General features: G+C 44.9%; 2 protein-coding genes across 4 annotated transcripts; one reads left to right on the top strand and one right to left on the bottom strand.

Moving 5' to 3' along the window:
• Nucleotides 1-4,472: 4,472 nt before the first annotated feature.
• Nucleotides 4,473-6,470, bottom strand: ZCCHC18 (zinc finger CCHC-type containing 18). Its single transcript, XM_037141024.2, is given in 7 exon segments — nucleotides 4,473-4,539; nucleotides 4,541-4,580; nucleotides 4,583-5,017; nucleotides 5,020-5,284; nucleotides 5,287-5,430; nucleotides 5,432-5,524; nucleotides 6,360-6,470. Coding segments are annotated over 7 exon segments (1,155 nt in total).
• A 1,655-nt stretch (nucleotides 6,471-8,125) lies between these two features.
• Nucleotides 8,126-17,291, top strand: SLC25A53 (solute carrier family 25 member 53). 3 transcript variants are annotated; one of them, XM_037141033.2, is made up of 2 exons: nucleotides 8,126-8,214; nucleotides 14,810-17,291. In XM_037141033.2, the coding sequence occupies exon 2, from the start codon at nucleotides 14,841-14,843 to the stop codon at nucleotides 15,759-15,761; it is 921 nt and encodes a 306-aa protein (XP_036996928.1). In that variant the 5' UTR covers nucleotides 8,126-8,214; nucleotides 14,810-14,840; the 3' UTR covers nucleotides 15,762-17,291. The 3 variants fall into 3 exon arrangements, with proteins under 3 accessions (XP_036996928.1, XP_053513424.1, XP_036996927.1); XM_053657449.1 differs by lacking the exon at nucleotides 8,126-8,214 and adding an exon at nucleotides 9,059-9,148 and having other exon boundaries at nucleotides 14,991-17,291; XM_037141032.2 differs by lacking the exon at nucleotides 8,126-8,214 and adding an exon at nucleotides 9,059-9,148.
• Nucleotides 17,292-17,554: the final 263 nt, after the last annotated feature.

The raw sequence follows: 17,554 nt of genomic DNA, 5'->3' as shown, positions 1-17,554 counted from the left end.
TCCCGAATTTTTCTTTTTTTTTTAGAGCTTTTTATTTTCACCTAAATTCATTTAATTTATTTTATTTATTTATCTTTAAAGGGGAAACGAAGGAAAGGGAAAGAAATATCAATGTATGGTTGCCTTTCGTGCATTCCCTGCTGGGAACTGGCCTGCAGCCCAGGCACGTGCCCTGACTGGGAATCGAACCGCAATCCTTTGGTTCACAGGACCTCGCCAATCCACTGAGCTATGCCAGCCAGGGCATGGATCCTGAATTTTTCTAATGAAAGTGTTTGACTATAGCCTTCTAAACTACTCTTTTATTTTTCTCCCATTATTTGCCTTGGAATTACTGAGAACTAAAACTCTTTTTTTTTTTTTTTTGAACCTCGCAATTACAGACTATGGCTAGAAGACATAATGTAGGTTTTAGGAAAATCATCACAACAGGCTACCTGGTTGGAGAAATGCACCCTGGCAATCCAAGTCAGATCTAGAGGTCATTGAAGAAATGCAAGAAGATACCAAGGAAGGAAAACCCCTATATTCCTGTGAGCCAGTCATGGATCTCAGATTCCTCTTCAAAAAGTAAGAGCTTCACCTTGGCTGGTGTGGCTCAGTTGGTTGGAGCATTATCCCATACCTAAAGTGCTGCAGCTTCGATTCTCAGTTTGCACATACCTAGGTTGAGGGTTTGATCCCCAGTCTGGGTACCTACAATCCTGGGTCTGGGCATATATAGGAGGCAACCAATCAATCTTTTTCTCTTATATCACTGTTCCTGTCTCTCTCCCTCTATCCCTTCCTCTCTCTAAAAGCAATAAAAAAAAGTGTCCTTGGTGAGGATAAATTTTTTTTTAAACAGGAGCCCTACTAAAGATAAGCAAGGCTGTTGTCATCATGGGCTTTGTATTTCTTTTTGGGTTTACATCCCTTAAACCAAAATGTGCTCTCCCACCTCCAGAAAGGCCTGAGTGAAGACCTCAGAACTGCCTTCCAGTTGCATTTCAAATCACATAACTATGGGTGAATGGGCCTTAGCCCAGCTTACTTTCACTGAGAATACTTGTTAACATAACTCAATTGTCCCAAAGTAAGAGGGCACTAGGACTACTGGTGGGTATTGGGGCAGCCATAGGACTGGTTGTTTCATAGGATGGATTTTCCTACCATGAGACCATGCTCATAAACCTTACCCAATCCCCAGGAATGTCCAACCTTTTGGAGTCTCTGGGCCATGCATTAAATACACTAACGAAAACTGATGAGCAAAAAATGGTTTTAAGTAAATGGACAGTTTTGTATTGGGCCACATCCATAGCCATCCTGGGCTGCATGCAGCCTGTGGACCATGGGTTGGACACTGCTGCTAGAAGATCTTGCCACCAACACAGGAGAAAACTTACAGGGAATTCAAGGTTAACTTGACTCTTTGGCTAATGTAGTTCTAGATAACAAGCTACCTCTTTGACTATCTTCTAAACAAACAGGGTAGAGTCAACACTATCATTAATAAGAGATGCTTCATCTATGTCAATAATTCAGATAAGGTTGAAACCACTATCCAAAAGATATATGAACAAGCCTCATAGCTACGTACTTAACAGATCCTAACATTACCTGGGATCCTATTAAAAATGCCCTTCCTACCTTCATCTGGTTTCTGCCTTTCCTTGGCCCAGTTTTTGTCCTGGTCTTCCTAATTATCTTTGGAACATATCTTTTAACCTACCTGTCAAGTTTGTATACTCCAGGTTGAAACAGTTTCCCATGAAGCTTATAGTTATGCCAGGACTTCCAGTTAGCCCTCCCCCAAACCACCACTGAACTCTCAGAGGCTGGTCCTTATTAAGTCCTTTGACTTAGCAGCAAGAGACTTTAATTCTTCCTGGGTTTAGGACTACCTGCATTCCTTAGCAGAAAGTAATTTTAGAAGATACTCCAGCCCTGGCTGGTGTGGTGCAGTGGATTGAGTGCTGGCCTGCGAACCACAGGGCACATGTCTGGGTTGTGTGGTCTAGGTCCCCAGTAGAGGGTATGCAAGAAGCAACCACACATCAGTGTTTCCCTCTTTATCCCTCTTTTCCCTTCTCTCTAGAAGTACATACAATATTAAAAAAAATAGAGATACCGCCAGCCCTTATTCCTTAAGATTAAGAAGGAAAAGTCTTTCAGGGAGGAATGAGATGGGCTGAGTCTCTCTTAAATGAATGGGAATGCTCTTCAGATATTTTTAAGCCTCTTCTCATTTAAAGTTTCTCTTCAGACACTCCCCAAATAGCTCCACTCTGTATCTGCACTGGTCTATACCAGCCCAGAAACAAAGAACTCAAGGAAGGAACCGGGAAAGCAAAGAACTCAACTCTGCACCTCTCTGGTCAATTCTGCAACTGCCTGAAGAACCTTGCCCTATATAAGCCAGAACCTCCCCCATCCCTGTAGCAGTTTGAAGAGCTATATTCTTCATTAGTGTATGCTAGTGAAGGAGCATGAAGATCCTTCTTTCTCTTTTCTCTCCATCTTGTTTTCAGTAAATCTCTTATTTGAAAGTGTTTCATCTCCTCTCTTGATTTTTATCTTGAGGAGGGTGCAAGAACTGCTTTGCACTTGAAACTTGTTTTACCTTGATTTGGAGCTGGCTACTAGATTTGATTAGCAAATAGACTTAACTTATTCCAATTGTTTTAAATTAATGATTTTTTCCATACCTGTCTCATGGCTAATGAAATTTTTAAGTGAAAATTTCAGGTCTCTGGTTTTGTCTGTCTGTATATGTGTATGTTTGTCTACCTCCAGAATAAATTATTAAAATTGTTCTTATAAAAAGAGCTGTTTTATTTGACCCAAAGAAATTAAGTACTTACATAAATTAAGAAATATAAGAAATGCTTTTCAGGGACTTCCGCCATGATGGAGGCGTAGGTGGACACACTGTACCTTCTCGCACAACCAAGTTTAAAAACAGCAAAGTTTTAGCAACAAAAATGCAGCCAAACCACAGAAAATTGAACTATACGGAAGTCTGACAACAACAAACCCTTCAGCCAAGCCAGTAAGAGGGGCAGAGCCCCCAGCAGAGCAGGGTAGGGCAGGAAAGATCCAATGGACCAACCCGGGTGTGCGATCCAGGCACACAGGCAGCCATGGGTGGATCCCAGGTGTGGAGTAGCAGGTGGACCCACTGAGGGCTGACCACAGTCACACATTTATGCACGGATAAACCGGTGAAGGAGTAAGCACTGAGATGGACTGCGCAGGCCCCAGTGGTGGGAAGCAGCAAAGGGGACCGCTATTGTCCCTCTCTGACCCCGCCCCCATGCACAGCATCCCAAACAGTGACCTGGGTGGCCCCTCTCTGACCACACCTCCACCTGCAGCATCACAAGCCAGCGACCTGGGTGGCCCCACCCTGGTGAACACTTAAGGCTCTGCTCCTCTTACGTAACAGGCACCAACAGAGCAAAACATGGCTCAAGAATAGCTCAGAGCCCCAGAGCCAATAAATCTAAATGACGAAGAAATAGCCAAACTTTCAGATGCACAGTTCAGAACACTGGTGATCAGGATGCTCACAGAACTGGTTGATTTTAGTTACAAATTAGAGGAACATATGAAGGCTAAACTAATTGAAATGAAGGGAAATGCACAGGAAACCAATAACAATGGAAAGGAAACTGGGACTCAAATAAAAGGAGTAGACCAGAAGGAAGAAAAAAATGACCAAACAGAAAAGGATGAAGAAAAAAGAATTCAAAAAAATGAAGAGAGGCTTAGGAACCTTCAGGACATCTTTAAACGCTCCAACATCTGAATTATAGGGATACCAGAAGGGGAAGAGAAACAGCCATGAGTGGTAACATTATTTGAACAAATAATAAAGGAGAACTTCTCCAATCTGGCAAAGGAAATAGACTTCCAGGAAATCCAGGAAGCTCAGAGAGTCCCAAAGAAGGTGGACCCAAGAAGAAACACACCAAGGCACATCGTCATTACATTAGCCAAGATTAAAATGAAGGAGAGAATCCTAGAAGCAGCAAGAGCTAAGGGGACAGTCACCTACAAAGGAGTTCCCAACAGACTGTCAGCAGATTTCTCATGTATCTGGGTACTCAGGTATAAGGAAATATCTAGAAGGACATTCATCAAAAGGTTGACAATGGTTATATGAGTGAGGATGTCAGGTAATTTGTACTTATTTTTTATTTTTCTACATTTTTAAGGTTTAATAAAGAGTTATACTCATTTCATAAAATGAAAAAATATGCAAGGAAATAGACACAGAGAGAATAGATTCTTAGGGAGACAGAGAAGGGAGCAGGGACAGAGGTCAGGCTGTATCTGCCACTTTGCTGGCATCTAAGACCTCTTCTTCCTCCCAAAAAACCACTTTGTGGATTAATTCAGGCAGATAAGAACCTATCCCCATCCATTTTTGTTATCATCAGTCTTTTAATATAGCTAAGGGTTTACATAGGGCTGGGTCTAGCACCTTACTGTGGCTCAGAGGAGTCATTGTGTTCACCAGGGACCTCTTTTGACTCTTCCTCTGTAACGTATCAGCTCACGTAAGGTGATAATTAGGTTCTCAAATACCTGGGCTTGTTTCTCTCATTGTCACAGGTTTCCTTGGAGTGACTGTCCATGTCACAGTATTAACAGCAGCTTGTGTATCTTTGCTTCCCCGTTCTATGCATATCCCCAGGATCATTATTCTTCTACCCAGAAGCACCACTGATGGAAGGAGATTGAACCTGGAAACTGTTGGCAGAATCAATGACCAGTGTTTGACCCTGAGGTCTGGCCTTCTCTCTGAGGGGAGGGGCACCTATGGATGGAAGTGGAGGTTCCACCAGGATCAAATCCTCATCTGAGTCACTGAGGATATCATCTAGCTCTATTACATTGCAGTCAGCACTGCTGATCACAACTGCTTGCAGGCCCTGAAATGCCACATGGCTTGCTGCCCTCTCCATGATTAGCTCAGATCTCTTGACCTCTTTTTGCTTCATAAAATTATTATTCCAATCCTCTTCCCCCTTATCATCTTGATTAACTCCAGGAAATTGAAAAGATTCTCCTGATTATTTGCATACATCCTGAGGAGATGCTTCAGCCTGTAGAACAGGTCCCCACTCAGTTCAGCCCTTACAAGGAGCTGGTGCAGGCTAGTCTGGTTTGCATCTTTCTTAGCTATGATCTCTGCCTGAATAGCATTCTGGAGCTGCACCTTTAAATGCATCACATAAAGGGAGGCTTTCTCCCCTTATTCCTGTAGGGTGTTTAAAAATTTACCATGAGCAAGTCAGTCACACTGCTTTCAGACTCCCCAGACACCAATTTCATTGCTTGCATGAAATCTGCCACACTTGGGCTGGAGTTGGCTGCCTGGAGCAAATACATAACTGCCTGAGCAGGGCTTCTAAGGGTTTTCATCAGGTGCTTGAGCTTTTTCCTCCTCAGATATATTCCAATCTGGCAGGACCCTACTGTCTTGGATTAGCCGGTTTTCAAAGGTTTCATCCCCTCTTGAAAACAACTTCATTTCTGTAGGGGCGACCATTTTCGCGTGGTCCCCCCCACCCGGTGCCACAGACACGCGTGAGTGAATAAATATGGCCGAGACAAGATGAGATGTTTGGGGATGGAGGCGTGAATTGTGGCCTGTTTCTCTGGGGAGAAAGAGGCCAGCAGTGGCCAGTTTCTCCGAGGAGAAAAAGGCCTCGAGCACCTTTCTCCATAGCCTTTTATTGGGTTGTAATACACAGGAATACAGGGCAGCAAGGATCAAACAGGAGATAACTTTCAAAGAGGTCTGAGGGTTTCAGTCTGAGTGAGTGTCTGTCAGGAAGAGAGTTGCAGAAACTTTGGGAGACATACTCATTTCCTCTCAGACCCTTATCATATGAATGAAAGCACTCTTAACAGAGCAGATTTCACAGGTTTATCAGCAAGTCTTTGTGGTGCCAGATTTTTCCCCAGGGCACGCTCTGGCCAGGCTAGGAGCGTGTCCCTATCAGGTATTCAGGCTTAAGGGGATTAGAGCTGGAAGGTGCTTCTCCCAGAGAACATGGGGACTCGGGCTTTGACAAAGCTGAGGGTGAGAGTCCATTGCTCTTTGTTGCAGGCCCCGAGTCGAGTCCTTCCATGAAGGCCTCCCAGGTGATGGAGTCTGGCTTAGGTTGCCCCCAGCTGTGAGGGGTCTTACCCATCATTGACTTCTGACCAAGCTCTGGGGGCAGGGAGAGGAACTGAGGCAGCGTTTGCTACCAGAGACAGGCTTTGTCTCCTGCAGCTGGCATTCCAAAGGTTGTCTCTCCCCCTTAGCCACAAGGGGTAGAGATGCAATTCCTAAAATCAGGCAGAGCAGTCTACTACACATTTCCTTCTGCCATGTTAACCCTTAGAAGACCAAGACTGCTCCCTAAGGACCTCAACATGGAACGGGCCCAAGTCAGCAAGGGTGTGTTCAGCCACCAGCTATTACCCATGCATGCAGTGATGATTAATGATGGTCTATATATGACAAGATGCTCAGGCTTTTCAGAAAATCCTAGTCTATGGGAGGAATCCCTAAAGCAATGTTCCTGGTCTCTGCATTCCTTGTATCTCAATAGGAACTGTAAAGAGGATAGGATGTCAATAAGGTAGTAGACCTCAGGGAAACAGTCTATTGTAGCTTTCTCAACCTTCCTGAATGCCCTGCAGTACATTTTATATTTTCCCACTGCCCTAAAATTACCCTGCAGGAAATTGTCAATTACAACCTAATGGAGCTAGCAGGTATCCCTTGCTAGCAAGGATGCTTTTCACAGCCACATGCATCCCCTCCTACCAGTCCTCCAGGAGGGAGGAAAATGAGCAAACTGTAGCTTCTATTTCCAGGTAAAATAGTGTGTGGATCTGAACTGGAGTCTCAGAATAGAGTGCAATAGTCTAAGTCTTACAGATTTATGGTAATCGATAAGGTCTTCATTAAGCTCTTGGTCTCAGGTTTCAACTATAGGCCCTTCTCAAAGTTTGCCCACTATTTCTCAGATTCTTACCTGAGCTCCAAAACAAATGCACACCTTTTTTCACATCCAGCCTCTGCAACAGGTGCCCTCAGTGCGTGTGAAAACCGGCTTCTAGGGTAAGTCAACTTCTAGGGTAAATCGACCTTTAACCACAGGAAGTTGAATATTACAACCCTCAGGCAGTCAAGACTGTGTCCTCACAGGGAAGAGTCAGAAGCTGCCACATTCCTTCATCCCACTCTCCCCCTCCAACCTCCTATGTAGCCAGATGGAAAGTTCTCTCTCCCATGTTATGAATACAAGCCAAAGTGACCCCTCCAGTACTTTTACCGAAGAAAATAGTCCGCTACCAGCTCTGCAATCAGCTGCACATCATTCAAATTCACATTTGGCTTTGATGGCTTGTCAGGAAGAAAGGAAATAGGAGTTGGAAATGCACACCCACATATTCCTCCTCAGTAAGAGATGAGATGCAAAGGGGTTAAAGGCAGATAGCTATCGATTCCCCTTCTACCCAGCCCCTTACCAGGCCACCCCAAGGCCTCTACTTTTCAATCCAAGCAAATCCTACCCTTTAGGCAGTATTCAGTGGCACCCCACCTCCTTCCTCAGCGCAGACGAACTACGGGAGAGAGCTCCTACCCCTAGCTCAATATTCTATTCACCAGGCATGGAGTCCCGCAGTCCTGGTGGGGCTTCCCCCCGGGCCTCTCTCCATGCCTGGCAGTCGCAGCCCCTTTCTGTACCTGTACTCAGCCAGGGGGCAACGGATGGTCCCGCGTGTACCACCGTGGATGCTGCCATCCAGCCTCCGAGGGCCTGGGTCAGGGAAGCAGGGAGGGGAGAATGACGCCTCCCTCGCCGCTAAGTGACTTGGGGATGCTCGAATAAGCTGCTCCCTACCGCCGCCCAGCAAGGGGGTGCTAAGTGAAGGGCTCAGGGTTCCCACAGCAGCGGTGTCCATCCCCGCCTACCCGCTGGGCCTTCCCAACAGCCGCCGCTTTTTCAGCCTTTGCCCATTGAGACAAAAGAGCGTGATGAGCCGGGAGGCTCGGCCAATCAGCGGGGCGCGGAGGCGGCCTCCCTGCGCAGCCACTGGCCCCATTGCTAGCATAAGGTGGGGAGCCACTCGGCAGGGGCTGCGGCACACAGGCACCGGAGCCAGCGCGGTGTCAAGTGCAGCTAAGACACAGGGAACCAGCCGATTTGTATTCTACCCGTGAGTTTGCTGCTTTTCCCTTTGCTTCCCTTCTCCCCTCCCCTTCTATCTCACTTTTCCTTCGTGCTTTGTGCCTGGATGCCTTAAACACGAGGTGGGACAGAAATCAAGCGAACAATAACAGTTCCTCAACCTTTGTATGGGGGAAAGGAAGAAAAGCATTTACTGAGCGCTTTCTGCGTGCAAATTTGCTTGCACGAACATTCATTGATTCTTCTCAGCAGCCTTGAGAAAGAAGAAGCTGTGTGCCCATTTAACAGACAGGGGACTTAAGCGCCCAGGCCATACAGTTAGGAAGTGCAGAACTCCTGTGCAAGTCGACATGTCTGATTTCAAAGGCTACTACGTCTTGTAAATACTCTCTCTACTCTCAGATTGAGGGTTAGTGGAGAAGAGCCAAAGTGGATATGGGAGGGCCCATTTGGAATTATATAGAATTAGTGAGCAAGGATTACTATCGCCATTTTACAGATAACAAAACGGACATAAAGAGGTTAGGTATCATGCCTGGAATCACACAGCAAATAACTATCATCCTATTTTGCCCCCGAGTCAGTTGTTCTTCAAATGCCACTTGCTTGACTGAGCTGCTTAGAGAGCTGTTTTATATTGGTGGTCTCAAACCATGCCCACAGGAGTCTTGGTGAGCTGGTAGTACAGAGGGAGGGCATGAAGAGGCAGCAGGGAGAGTGGTGGGGGAAGTTTTTTCTGCACCCATTGTACCTAAGAGGAAACTGAGGCACTCTTTTTGTCTTTTTTACAATGTTTTTTTTTACATCACAAGCTGCCAGTTTATTTATAAAAGTAAAACATTATTTCTACAGCTTATAACTCAAAAGGAGATAAGGCTCAGAGGTGAAATGACACCTGAAGTTACAAAGTGAAGCCAAAATTTGGACCAAATCTGATGCCAGAACCCAAGCTATTAACCAAAGTAGGTGCACAAGTCTAGCTGCCTCAGAATCATTTTGGAGAGTTTGTGAGAAATGCAGATTTCTGAGATCCACCTCCGGGAGGTTTGGATTTACTAAGACTGGGTTGGGAATTGTGACTTATATTTTTAAACGGTGCTATTGTGAATTCTAAGTTGTAGAGAGGTTCGTGAACCACTGTCAAAAATACCACCTCATGCTGATGGCAATAAGTGAGTAGACCTACTGCCAATGCACCTGTCCACAGCATATCTGTCACAAGATGCAACTCCAGAGCAGAGGTTCCTACCCAGGTCCATTCCCAAAATTGTTGGTGAACAATTTGAACTCTGTGGACTCTGAGTCCACAGCTTAATAGGTTTTCAAATGAGTTGGGAGTCCAGAACCACTCCCCTACAATCTTTCTTTGTAACAGCTTCCTCTTTCAACTTGAACTTGAAAAAGAAGTGTGAGAAATGAAACACAATTTGACCTAACCCTCAACCACAGCTCTCTGCCACTGATAGAGCTCTTTCATTTCCTGACTTCAGGACAGGTTGCTAGGTTGCCCTTCTGTGAGCTCTTGAGGGGACCTCTCCTTTGCTGTATTTGCCATCACTGGCCCCAGGGAAGGAGCAACTCCATGGAAACGGCATGCAGGGCTGTCCAGAGTGAATGGGTCATGAAGCCAGGGACTGGGAAACCTGTTCCATTTTCCTTGACCTCTAGTTCTTGGAGAGCAGGTCATCACTTCCCTTATGTCAACTGTGGCTAGGAGGCCCCCTGTGGGTCCTGTTCTAGACTCCTGATACTTGAAAGCAAATGAACAGTCTGATGCCCGTTGAATGCTGGGTTGGTTCATCTTCAACCTGCTGAGGTAATTCACCTGTTCTTTCTGCCTTCTTATTTACAATCGCAATACTTGGAGTTCCTTGAGGTAAACAGTCCAAATTGGAGATGACACACCTTCCATCTGAAGACTGTGGACTTTCTGTTGTGGATGGAACAGTAAGGGAGGGGAGTGGAAGTGTGAGAGGTAGAAGGTTCACCTCACCCAGTCAGGGGTAATGTGCAGTAGCTCTTGGGTTTCCTTTAGACTCTTCCTTCTGTTCCCCAATTCCATGACATCTAATCCAGGGTCTCAGCAGACTCTTCTATGTTTAAATTGGCTTCCTTGCCAAATTAGTTGATCTGCAGTTGGATGTAGTGGGGTGAATCAAATAGAACAAAGAGTGCATCTTAGAGCTCTGACAAAAAAATAGTTAAAGAAATGGATTGTGTAAAGCTGCCTGCATAGGGCCATTAGAACAAAGTGAAGGTCTGTTTGTGCAAGGATGGAAGGAGGATTTGCTAATCTGGCTCCAATTGGGTACAGAGAATTCCTTATCTCTGGCCTCCTGTAGAAGAGTGTTTCAATTTATGGCTCTAATGTGACCACATTTTCCAATTTCAACAAAGGAACCTTAAAAGCCCAAAGGTTTCGGGGATAAAAGGTTTCAGTTGAAATGATAATAGTTGCCTGTGGCTGCCTGCCTCCTCTGTGGCAGGAACTTTCCATATGTTATCTCATTTAAGCTTCTCAGCAACTCTGTTGAGACGGGCATTGTTATCTCATTTTGCAGATCCAGAAACAATTTCAGGAAGGTTAAGTTATGTAAGGTCATACAAGTGGTTAATGGAGGTACTGGGAATCCAGCCCAGGGCTACCAAACTCCAAAAGCCATGAACAAGTATTTGCTGCTGTCTTCCAAACAGATAATTAAAAATGGACCTCTGAAGATGACGCAGTGCATTAGACTGATTTCAGTCTTTAGAACAATGTAGTTGTAATGTAGTTTATTCCTGGGATCTCATTTTTTTAAGTGAAACTACTAATATAATTTATAGAGCAATTTCAATACTAGGTACCATGCTAAGCATTTTATATACTTCATCTCATGTATCCTTCATGACAGTCATTTTACAGATAAGGGTACTAAGGCACAGAGAGGTGAAGAGACTTGGCCAAGGTCATAAAGCTAGGAAGTGGCACTGCAAAATTCAAACCCAGAGCTACCGGAATCCAGAGCCTGTGTCTGTAGGCCACAATGCACTGCAGCGGGAAAAACAAATATTGGTCCTCACTGTAAATTGGCTCCTCTCTGTCTGCCATAGCTCTATTTCCTTCCCACAGCCTGCATCCAGTGCTATGTACCACTTGTGCTTTTAGGCCATTGTTCCTTAGGCCTCTTCCTCAGTCTAGAATGCCTGTTTTCAACCCTCCACTTAATGAGAGTCTGCTCCCTGGTTAAATATCAAGTCAGAGATGCCCCTGCTCAGAGAAAAATTTTGGCTACTCGGTGTCCCAGGTGGAATACATTGCTCTTGTCTTTCTGCTCTGACCTTGATTACACGCTTTATTTGGTCTCCCAGTATAGATTAGCTCATTGTTGATCTGTCTCTCCTACTAGATTTCCAAGCTTTTGAGGGCAGGCACCAAGTCCTATTCACTTCCAGCTCCACGGTGATTTACCCACAGTGATTTAGTAGATGATCATACATGTTTGTGAGCTAACCAAAAGACTGTCTCAGGTATGCCCTGCATGAATGGGCATATGTGGGGTTGGATCCTGGGATGGTCACACAGCCTATCCATCTGGGCTAGTCTTCCCAGGGGATTCTGGAATGCCCTGGATTCACTTTACTAGGCTGTAAATGCAGGAGGCACATCATAGGGTACAAGAGATAACAGCTCAAGGCTCTCCAGGCCCATCCTGTGGTCTTGACTTTGGAGCTCATCTTAAGAAGCCAGGCTGTCTGGGATTGTTTAACAACACCTTGGCATTCACAGAAGAAAGGTCTTTCTTGCCTCCCAATGAACATGGGATTGGTTCTACCATACCATGTCATTTGGATCTGGCTGTCCTGAGAATATCCTGCAGGAATGTTTGCTCTGTGGAGACAGACAGATGTGAGGTCAGGAAGCATCTTTTTTTTTTTTAGCTTTTTTAATGAAAAATACTTTTTTTTTTCTTTTTTGCTCAATCCCTCCAGCCCCCACCCACCCCTGCAATCACCACACTGTTGTTCTTGTCCATGCATTTTTTCTCTTATTCTTTTTTGCTCAATTCCTCCAACCCACCACACTTAGCCCCCCACCCCTAGTTTATTGAGGCCACCATGACATGGATGCTCAATCACTTTATCTATTTTTAATTTTATTAATCTTTCCAACAACTTTTTAAAGGATACCCATTGTCCCTATTTTTACCTGAAAAAACCTATGTGTAGCTAAAGAAACTGAGTGAAGTGCCTTGACAGGTGACACAACTAAGTGTGGAGGCAGAATTCAGTATCAGGTCTGTCTGCCCCCAAAGACCAACATCTTAACAGAGAAAAGTGGACTCTCCCCTCCCCATTACATAGAAAAAATTAGATTTATAAAATGACTAACTAGACATTTAAGGTAAGATATTTCTAAATTATTCACCTTTAATCCCTGAAATGATTGGCAAAAAGGCAGAAAAATCAGGGATGAAAAATTGCAATTAATTCCTCTGTCAAATATTTACCCAGTGTCACCCCCTGACATGCACAGTATGAGGATGCTTAGAAAGCATTTCACCCTGTTTGTTCATTTTATAACTCAGACCGAGGAGGCTTCAATATGTAAATGAATTTCCAAATATCACACAGGAAGTTGATAACAGATTGGCACTTAATGCTAGTCTGGCAAATCCTAGCCCAGATTACTTCCTGCTAAATAAACCTACCTTATGCAGCTAGTCAATACATGTTTGTAAGTCACTCAGGAAAATGTAAGGAGGAAGTGAAACATTATTGCACTCTGAGATAGAAAAAGGTACAGACATTTCCCTCACCACTCATCTTTACTTAGGTGCAGGTAAAAGTTGAGGAAGAAATCCCTCTGGAGGATGGCTGGGGAATGTTGGGGGCCCCTGTGGCTCTGAGTGGAGCTACCTCCTGCTGGGGATGGGGGAAGGGTCTCTTTTAGCCCTGGAGACATAGAGGTGACTGCCAGGGCCCCCCAGGAGTGCCCCAGAGGTATGCAAGGAATGGCCCTCTCCAGCTTTTGCTCCAGGTCAGTTGTCAGCTAAAGGGTCCCAGGCAGAAGGGCCCGCCTAGTCTCCTTCTGGCTATGGGGTTTGAGGAGGTAAGGCTTAAAGCAAACAGGGAATGTGGGGTGGGGGAGGGGTGAAGGCATAGCAGGAGAGGCTGAGCCTCTGTGCCCCTCCACCAAGAGATAGTGTTAGAGTGTGGCTTGGGGTGGGGGTTGTAAGATGAGCTTGTGGGATCATGAATGGCACTGGAACAGGAAGCCAGAAAAGGGCTGATGGGTTGATTCCATCGGGAGGAGCCCTTCAAGGCAGGTTCTGGGTGCAGCAGCCCAGGGAAGGCTGCAGTGGGCTTCTTGCAGTGCCTGGCTTCTCCCCTTGCCCCCCTGGGCCTCAGCCTAGGGTATTCCTTTGTCCCTATTGAGCAGGCCATCAACTGCTAGCATAATTTGAGTCCCAGAACCTCCCTCCCCTCAGGACCACATGGCCAAGGGTTCTGCAGTTCCCCTCTGGGTCTGCAGTTCCTACCAGGCTTCCTGTCAATCTAGATGTGAGTTCCCAGCCTGGGGGAACTCTCCTCCCTTCTCCCCTCTCCTCCTCATACATCTATGCTTTCTTTCCTCCACACGCCATCTCCCACTGCAGCACACCCTGTCCTCTCAGCCTAGCAGAGCCCTTACTTCCTTCCTGACAAAATCCCTCAGATTCTCAGATCTGCACTGAGCATTAATTTCTTCTTGAGCATTGCTTCTTCTCTTTAGTGTAATGGTTCTGAACCAAGGGCAGTTTTGTCTGTCCTCTCCCCAAGATATATAGCAATGTCTGGAGATATTTTTGGTTGTCACAGCTGGGTAGGTCACAATTGGTACTACTGGCACCCAGCAAGTAGAGGCCAGGAGACTGCTAAATATTGTATGATGCCGAGGACAGGCACTAAAATAAAGAATTATCTGGCCTAAAGAGCAACAAGGCTGAGAACCTCTGCTGTGTCATGAAGCTACAAGTCTATATATAGGGTTAGACTTGGAAATTGCTAGGTACGGAGCTTTTTGTTTGACACTACATTTCCAGAAAGAGTTCCTCTCTCTGCTTCCTTATTCTGGGGAGGAGGGTCGGGTGTTGCCATGAAATAGTTACAACATTGCCAAGAATCTACAGAAAAAAAAAGAGGGAGACTCCCCACTACCCAAATTTTTACCAGTAAGTACAGAACTGTAATTTTTGAATGCCTTTCTGCCTCAACAAGATTGTGCTGCTTTTCAGAAGGAGAATAGCAACTTATAATTCTAGCAATTTATCAAATGTGAATTTTCATTTGGTGGAAGTTAAATGGAATATGTTTTGGAGCCCTTCTTCCAATTTTGTTTTCTTCACTCTTAAACCTTTGAACGTTAGAGTACTTGCTGTGCCCGAGAAACACTATAGAGGTAACTCTGTCCAGAAAAAGTCAATGCCTTTGTTTTAATTTTTTCTTAACAATGTGCTTCTTTCTCAGAAACTGGCCCAAAGATTGGCTTGTTTCCTTAAACTGAGCTTTTGGGGGCTCTTTCTAACTAAACAGTGAAAATGCTCACCAACAGATATAATGGTCAGCCTAACCTCTCCCCCCCCACCCCAAACTCTTGCCAGTTTCTTCCATCTGCACCCGGTTGTCTCCAGCATGGGGGAACAGAACCACTCTCCTGGGAATGAGCTTCAGCACTGGACACAATCAGAGACTTCTGGAAAGAAAATCTGGCACTCCCAGGCCTACGCCCTTGGGGCCATTTCCAATTTTATGTCTACTTTTCTGACCTTTCCTATTTACAAGGTTGTGTTCCGGCAACAGATCCATGCTGTGGCAGTGTCGGAGGCTCTGCGACAGCTCTGGCGTGAAGGCCCCAAGTACTTCTACCGGGGAATCTACCCACCTCTTCTCTCCAAGACGTTGCAAGGGACTCTACTGTTTGGGACTTACGATGGCCTGCTGTGCTCTCTCTCCCCTGATGGTCCACACTCCCTGGGACACCGCTGGGCTGCGGGGCTCATGTCTGGTGTTGTGGAGGCTGTGGCACTCAGCCCCTTTGAAAGAGTGCAAAATGTGCTCCAGGATGGTCGCAAGCAAGCTCGCTTCCCTACCACCTTCAGCATTCTCAAGGAATTCAACTCCTATGGGCTTTGGGGGCGGCTGTCGCTAGGCTACTATCGTGGTTTCTGGCCCATTCTTCTTAGGAACAGCCTGGGGAGTGCTCTGTATTTCTCCTTCAAGGACCCTATCCAGGATGGCTTGGCAAAGCAAGGCCTACCCCACTGGGTCCCTGCCTTGGTGTCTGGGAGTGTCAATGGAACGATCACCTGCTTAGTTCTCTATCCTCTGATTGTGCTGGTTGCCAATATGCAGTCCCATATTGGCTGGCAGAGCATGCCCAGCCTGTGGGCCTCTGCCCGGGACATGTGGGACACTCGGGGCCGAAAGGTGTTCCTGATTTATCGTGGAGGCTCCCTTGTCATCCTAAGGTCCAGTGTAACATGGGGCCTCACTACTGCTATCCATGACTTCCTTCAGAGGAAGTCTCGTTCCATGGAAAAGCTGAAAGACTGACTAGGTGCAAGAAATGTGGCCATGGAAACTGTTATTCTAAGTCTTCTTGGGTCTTTTTAAATAGCTTACTTCTTTGGCTTGGTTACCTAATACAGTCATTCTTTAGCATCTTTGAACTGTCAGTGCACTAGAGAGGTTCCCAACCACCATCTTGTAGGGCACAAGCAAAGCCCAGCTGGCTTCCCTGGTCACTCCTGTCTATCCACAGCTTCAACAGCCTCATACCCAGGAGGCCTTTAAATAATTTGTAACCCAGATGAAATGTTATTCCTTAAGTAGTTCTTTGATGATAAAGGGAAATGTTAAAAGAAGTTTCCTCTTTGACAATAAGAGGAAACTTTATTTAGGCACTGTGAGTTTTGGGACCCTTCCAGTTGTCCTCTGCACCAAACTGAGTGTAGGACCAGAGAGTCTAATTTCAAAGAAATAAGCTTGACTCTTAGGATGGGGATTACATAGGACTTCTCAGATGGCTACATTTTCCTGACATTGTTCACTACATGTATCACCACTGCTCTCACTTCTCACAGCTGTGGGTCCTAGCTTTAGGGTAGCATTTATAGCTGGAAATCCTAAATTAGATTTGCTTCAACTGATTAGGTGCCACAGGAACTGGTGGGCTGGAGGTGAGAGTAAGTACAGCTGTGGTCCCTGGATGGATAGAAAGAATAGACTTTGAGGCAAGAAATACGGCTGCATGTAAAATAGAAAAAATTACTATAGATTGCTTGGGTTTATCTGCTGTGACATTTTTGATAGCAAAGCAATGGCATTGCCTACAAACCACTTTAGTTTCCCTAAGAAATCTGGGAGTGAAATAACCATATCTCTTCACAGATCATTGCATATTTTATGGCTGTAGATATATAGTCACTGTGACATAGATGAAAGATCAGAAATCTTAGCCTGTAGTTCAGAGCCGTTCAAAATATGGTACACATTTAACTTTCAGCATTTTATCACACCACTCCCACTTACATAGGTTTCATATACCAGCCAAACTTGTTTTTTCCCCTAAAATGCCACATATTCCTGTAGCCATGTTTTTTACCATACTTAATTCTCTTTGCCTACAGTGCCTCTTCTCCATATGCCACTTCATGAAAACCTTTCCAGAACCTCAAAGCCCAGCTTAGATGCCACCTGATTTCCCACAACCAAATGTGACCATAGTCTCTTGAGATAACATTTCGTACATGGCGCAGATTCCCTTATGTCACTGATTTCATGTGGCCCTGGGTTCTTGGTGTTCTTCAACACCTCATACTAGACTATAAAACTCCTTAAAAGCAGGGATTCTTGTACACATTTTTAAATCTCCTATTGTGCCTAGGTGCTCAATAACTTTAGTTGAATTATTGAATTAATTATCAAGCTGTGATATGGTCATTATCTTCAGGGTGCTGTCTTTTGTACATGAAGATAATGTTAATGACTCACTGTCAGTAGGACACATTCCTTTGGGGTGTAATTTTCTTTTATTAGTGGATTTAGTTTTGTGCTCATGACAATGCTGCTGCTGCTGATAATAATGATAATAAATGACTTTCAATTAAAATATTTGATCAGTTTGTGTTATTGATGACCTGTTTGCTATTAGCAACACTTATAGAAACTGAAATTTCACCAACAGAAACATATTGCTTAATTGTCCCATTCTTTTCAAATGGAATTTTGAGGATTTCCAAGATGACATATGTTGCAGTTTTCCCTTTATACATATGATAATGACCTACACTTGTACATCCTTATTGAACTGAATTTGTCATTTGTAATGGCCTGATTGATTATAG

Source organism: Artibeus jamaicensis, unplaced genomic scaffold, assembly GCF_021234435.1.
Source record: "Artibeus jamaicensis isolate MK-2021 breed Jamaican fruit bat unplaced genomic scaffold, CSHL_Jam_final scaffold_461, whole genome shotgun sequence".
Classification (NCBI taxonomy): Eukaryota; Metazoa; Chordata; class Mammalia; order Chiroptera; family Phyllostomidae; genus Artibeus; species Artibeus jamaicensis.
This window is presented reverse-complemented; position numbering and strand designations above follow the sequence as displayed.

Coding starts and splice junctions, on each gene's coding strand:
- SLC25A53 (XM_037141033.2), top strand. CDS start 14,841: ATGGGGGAACAGAACCACTCTCCTGGGAATGAGCTTCAGCACTGGACA.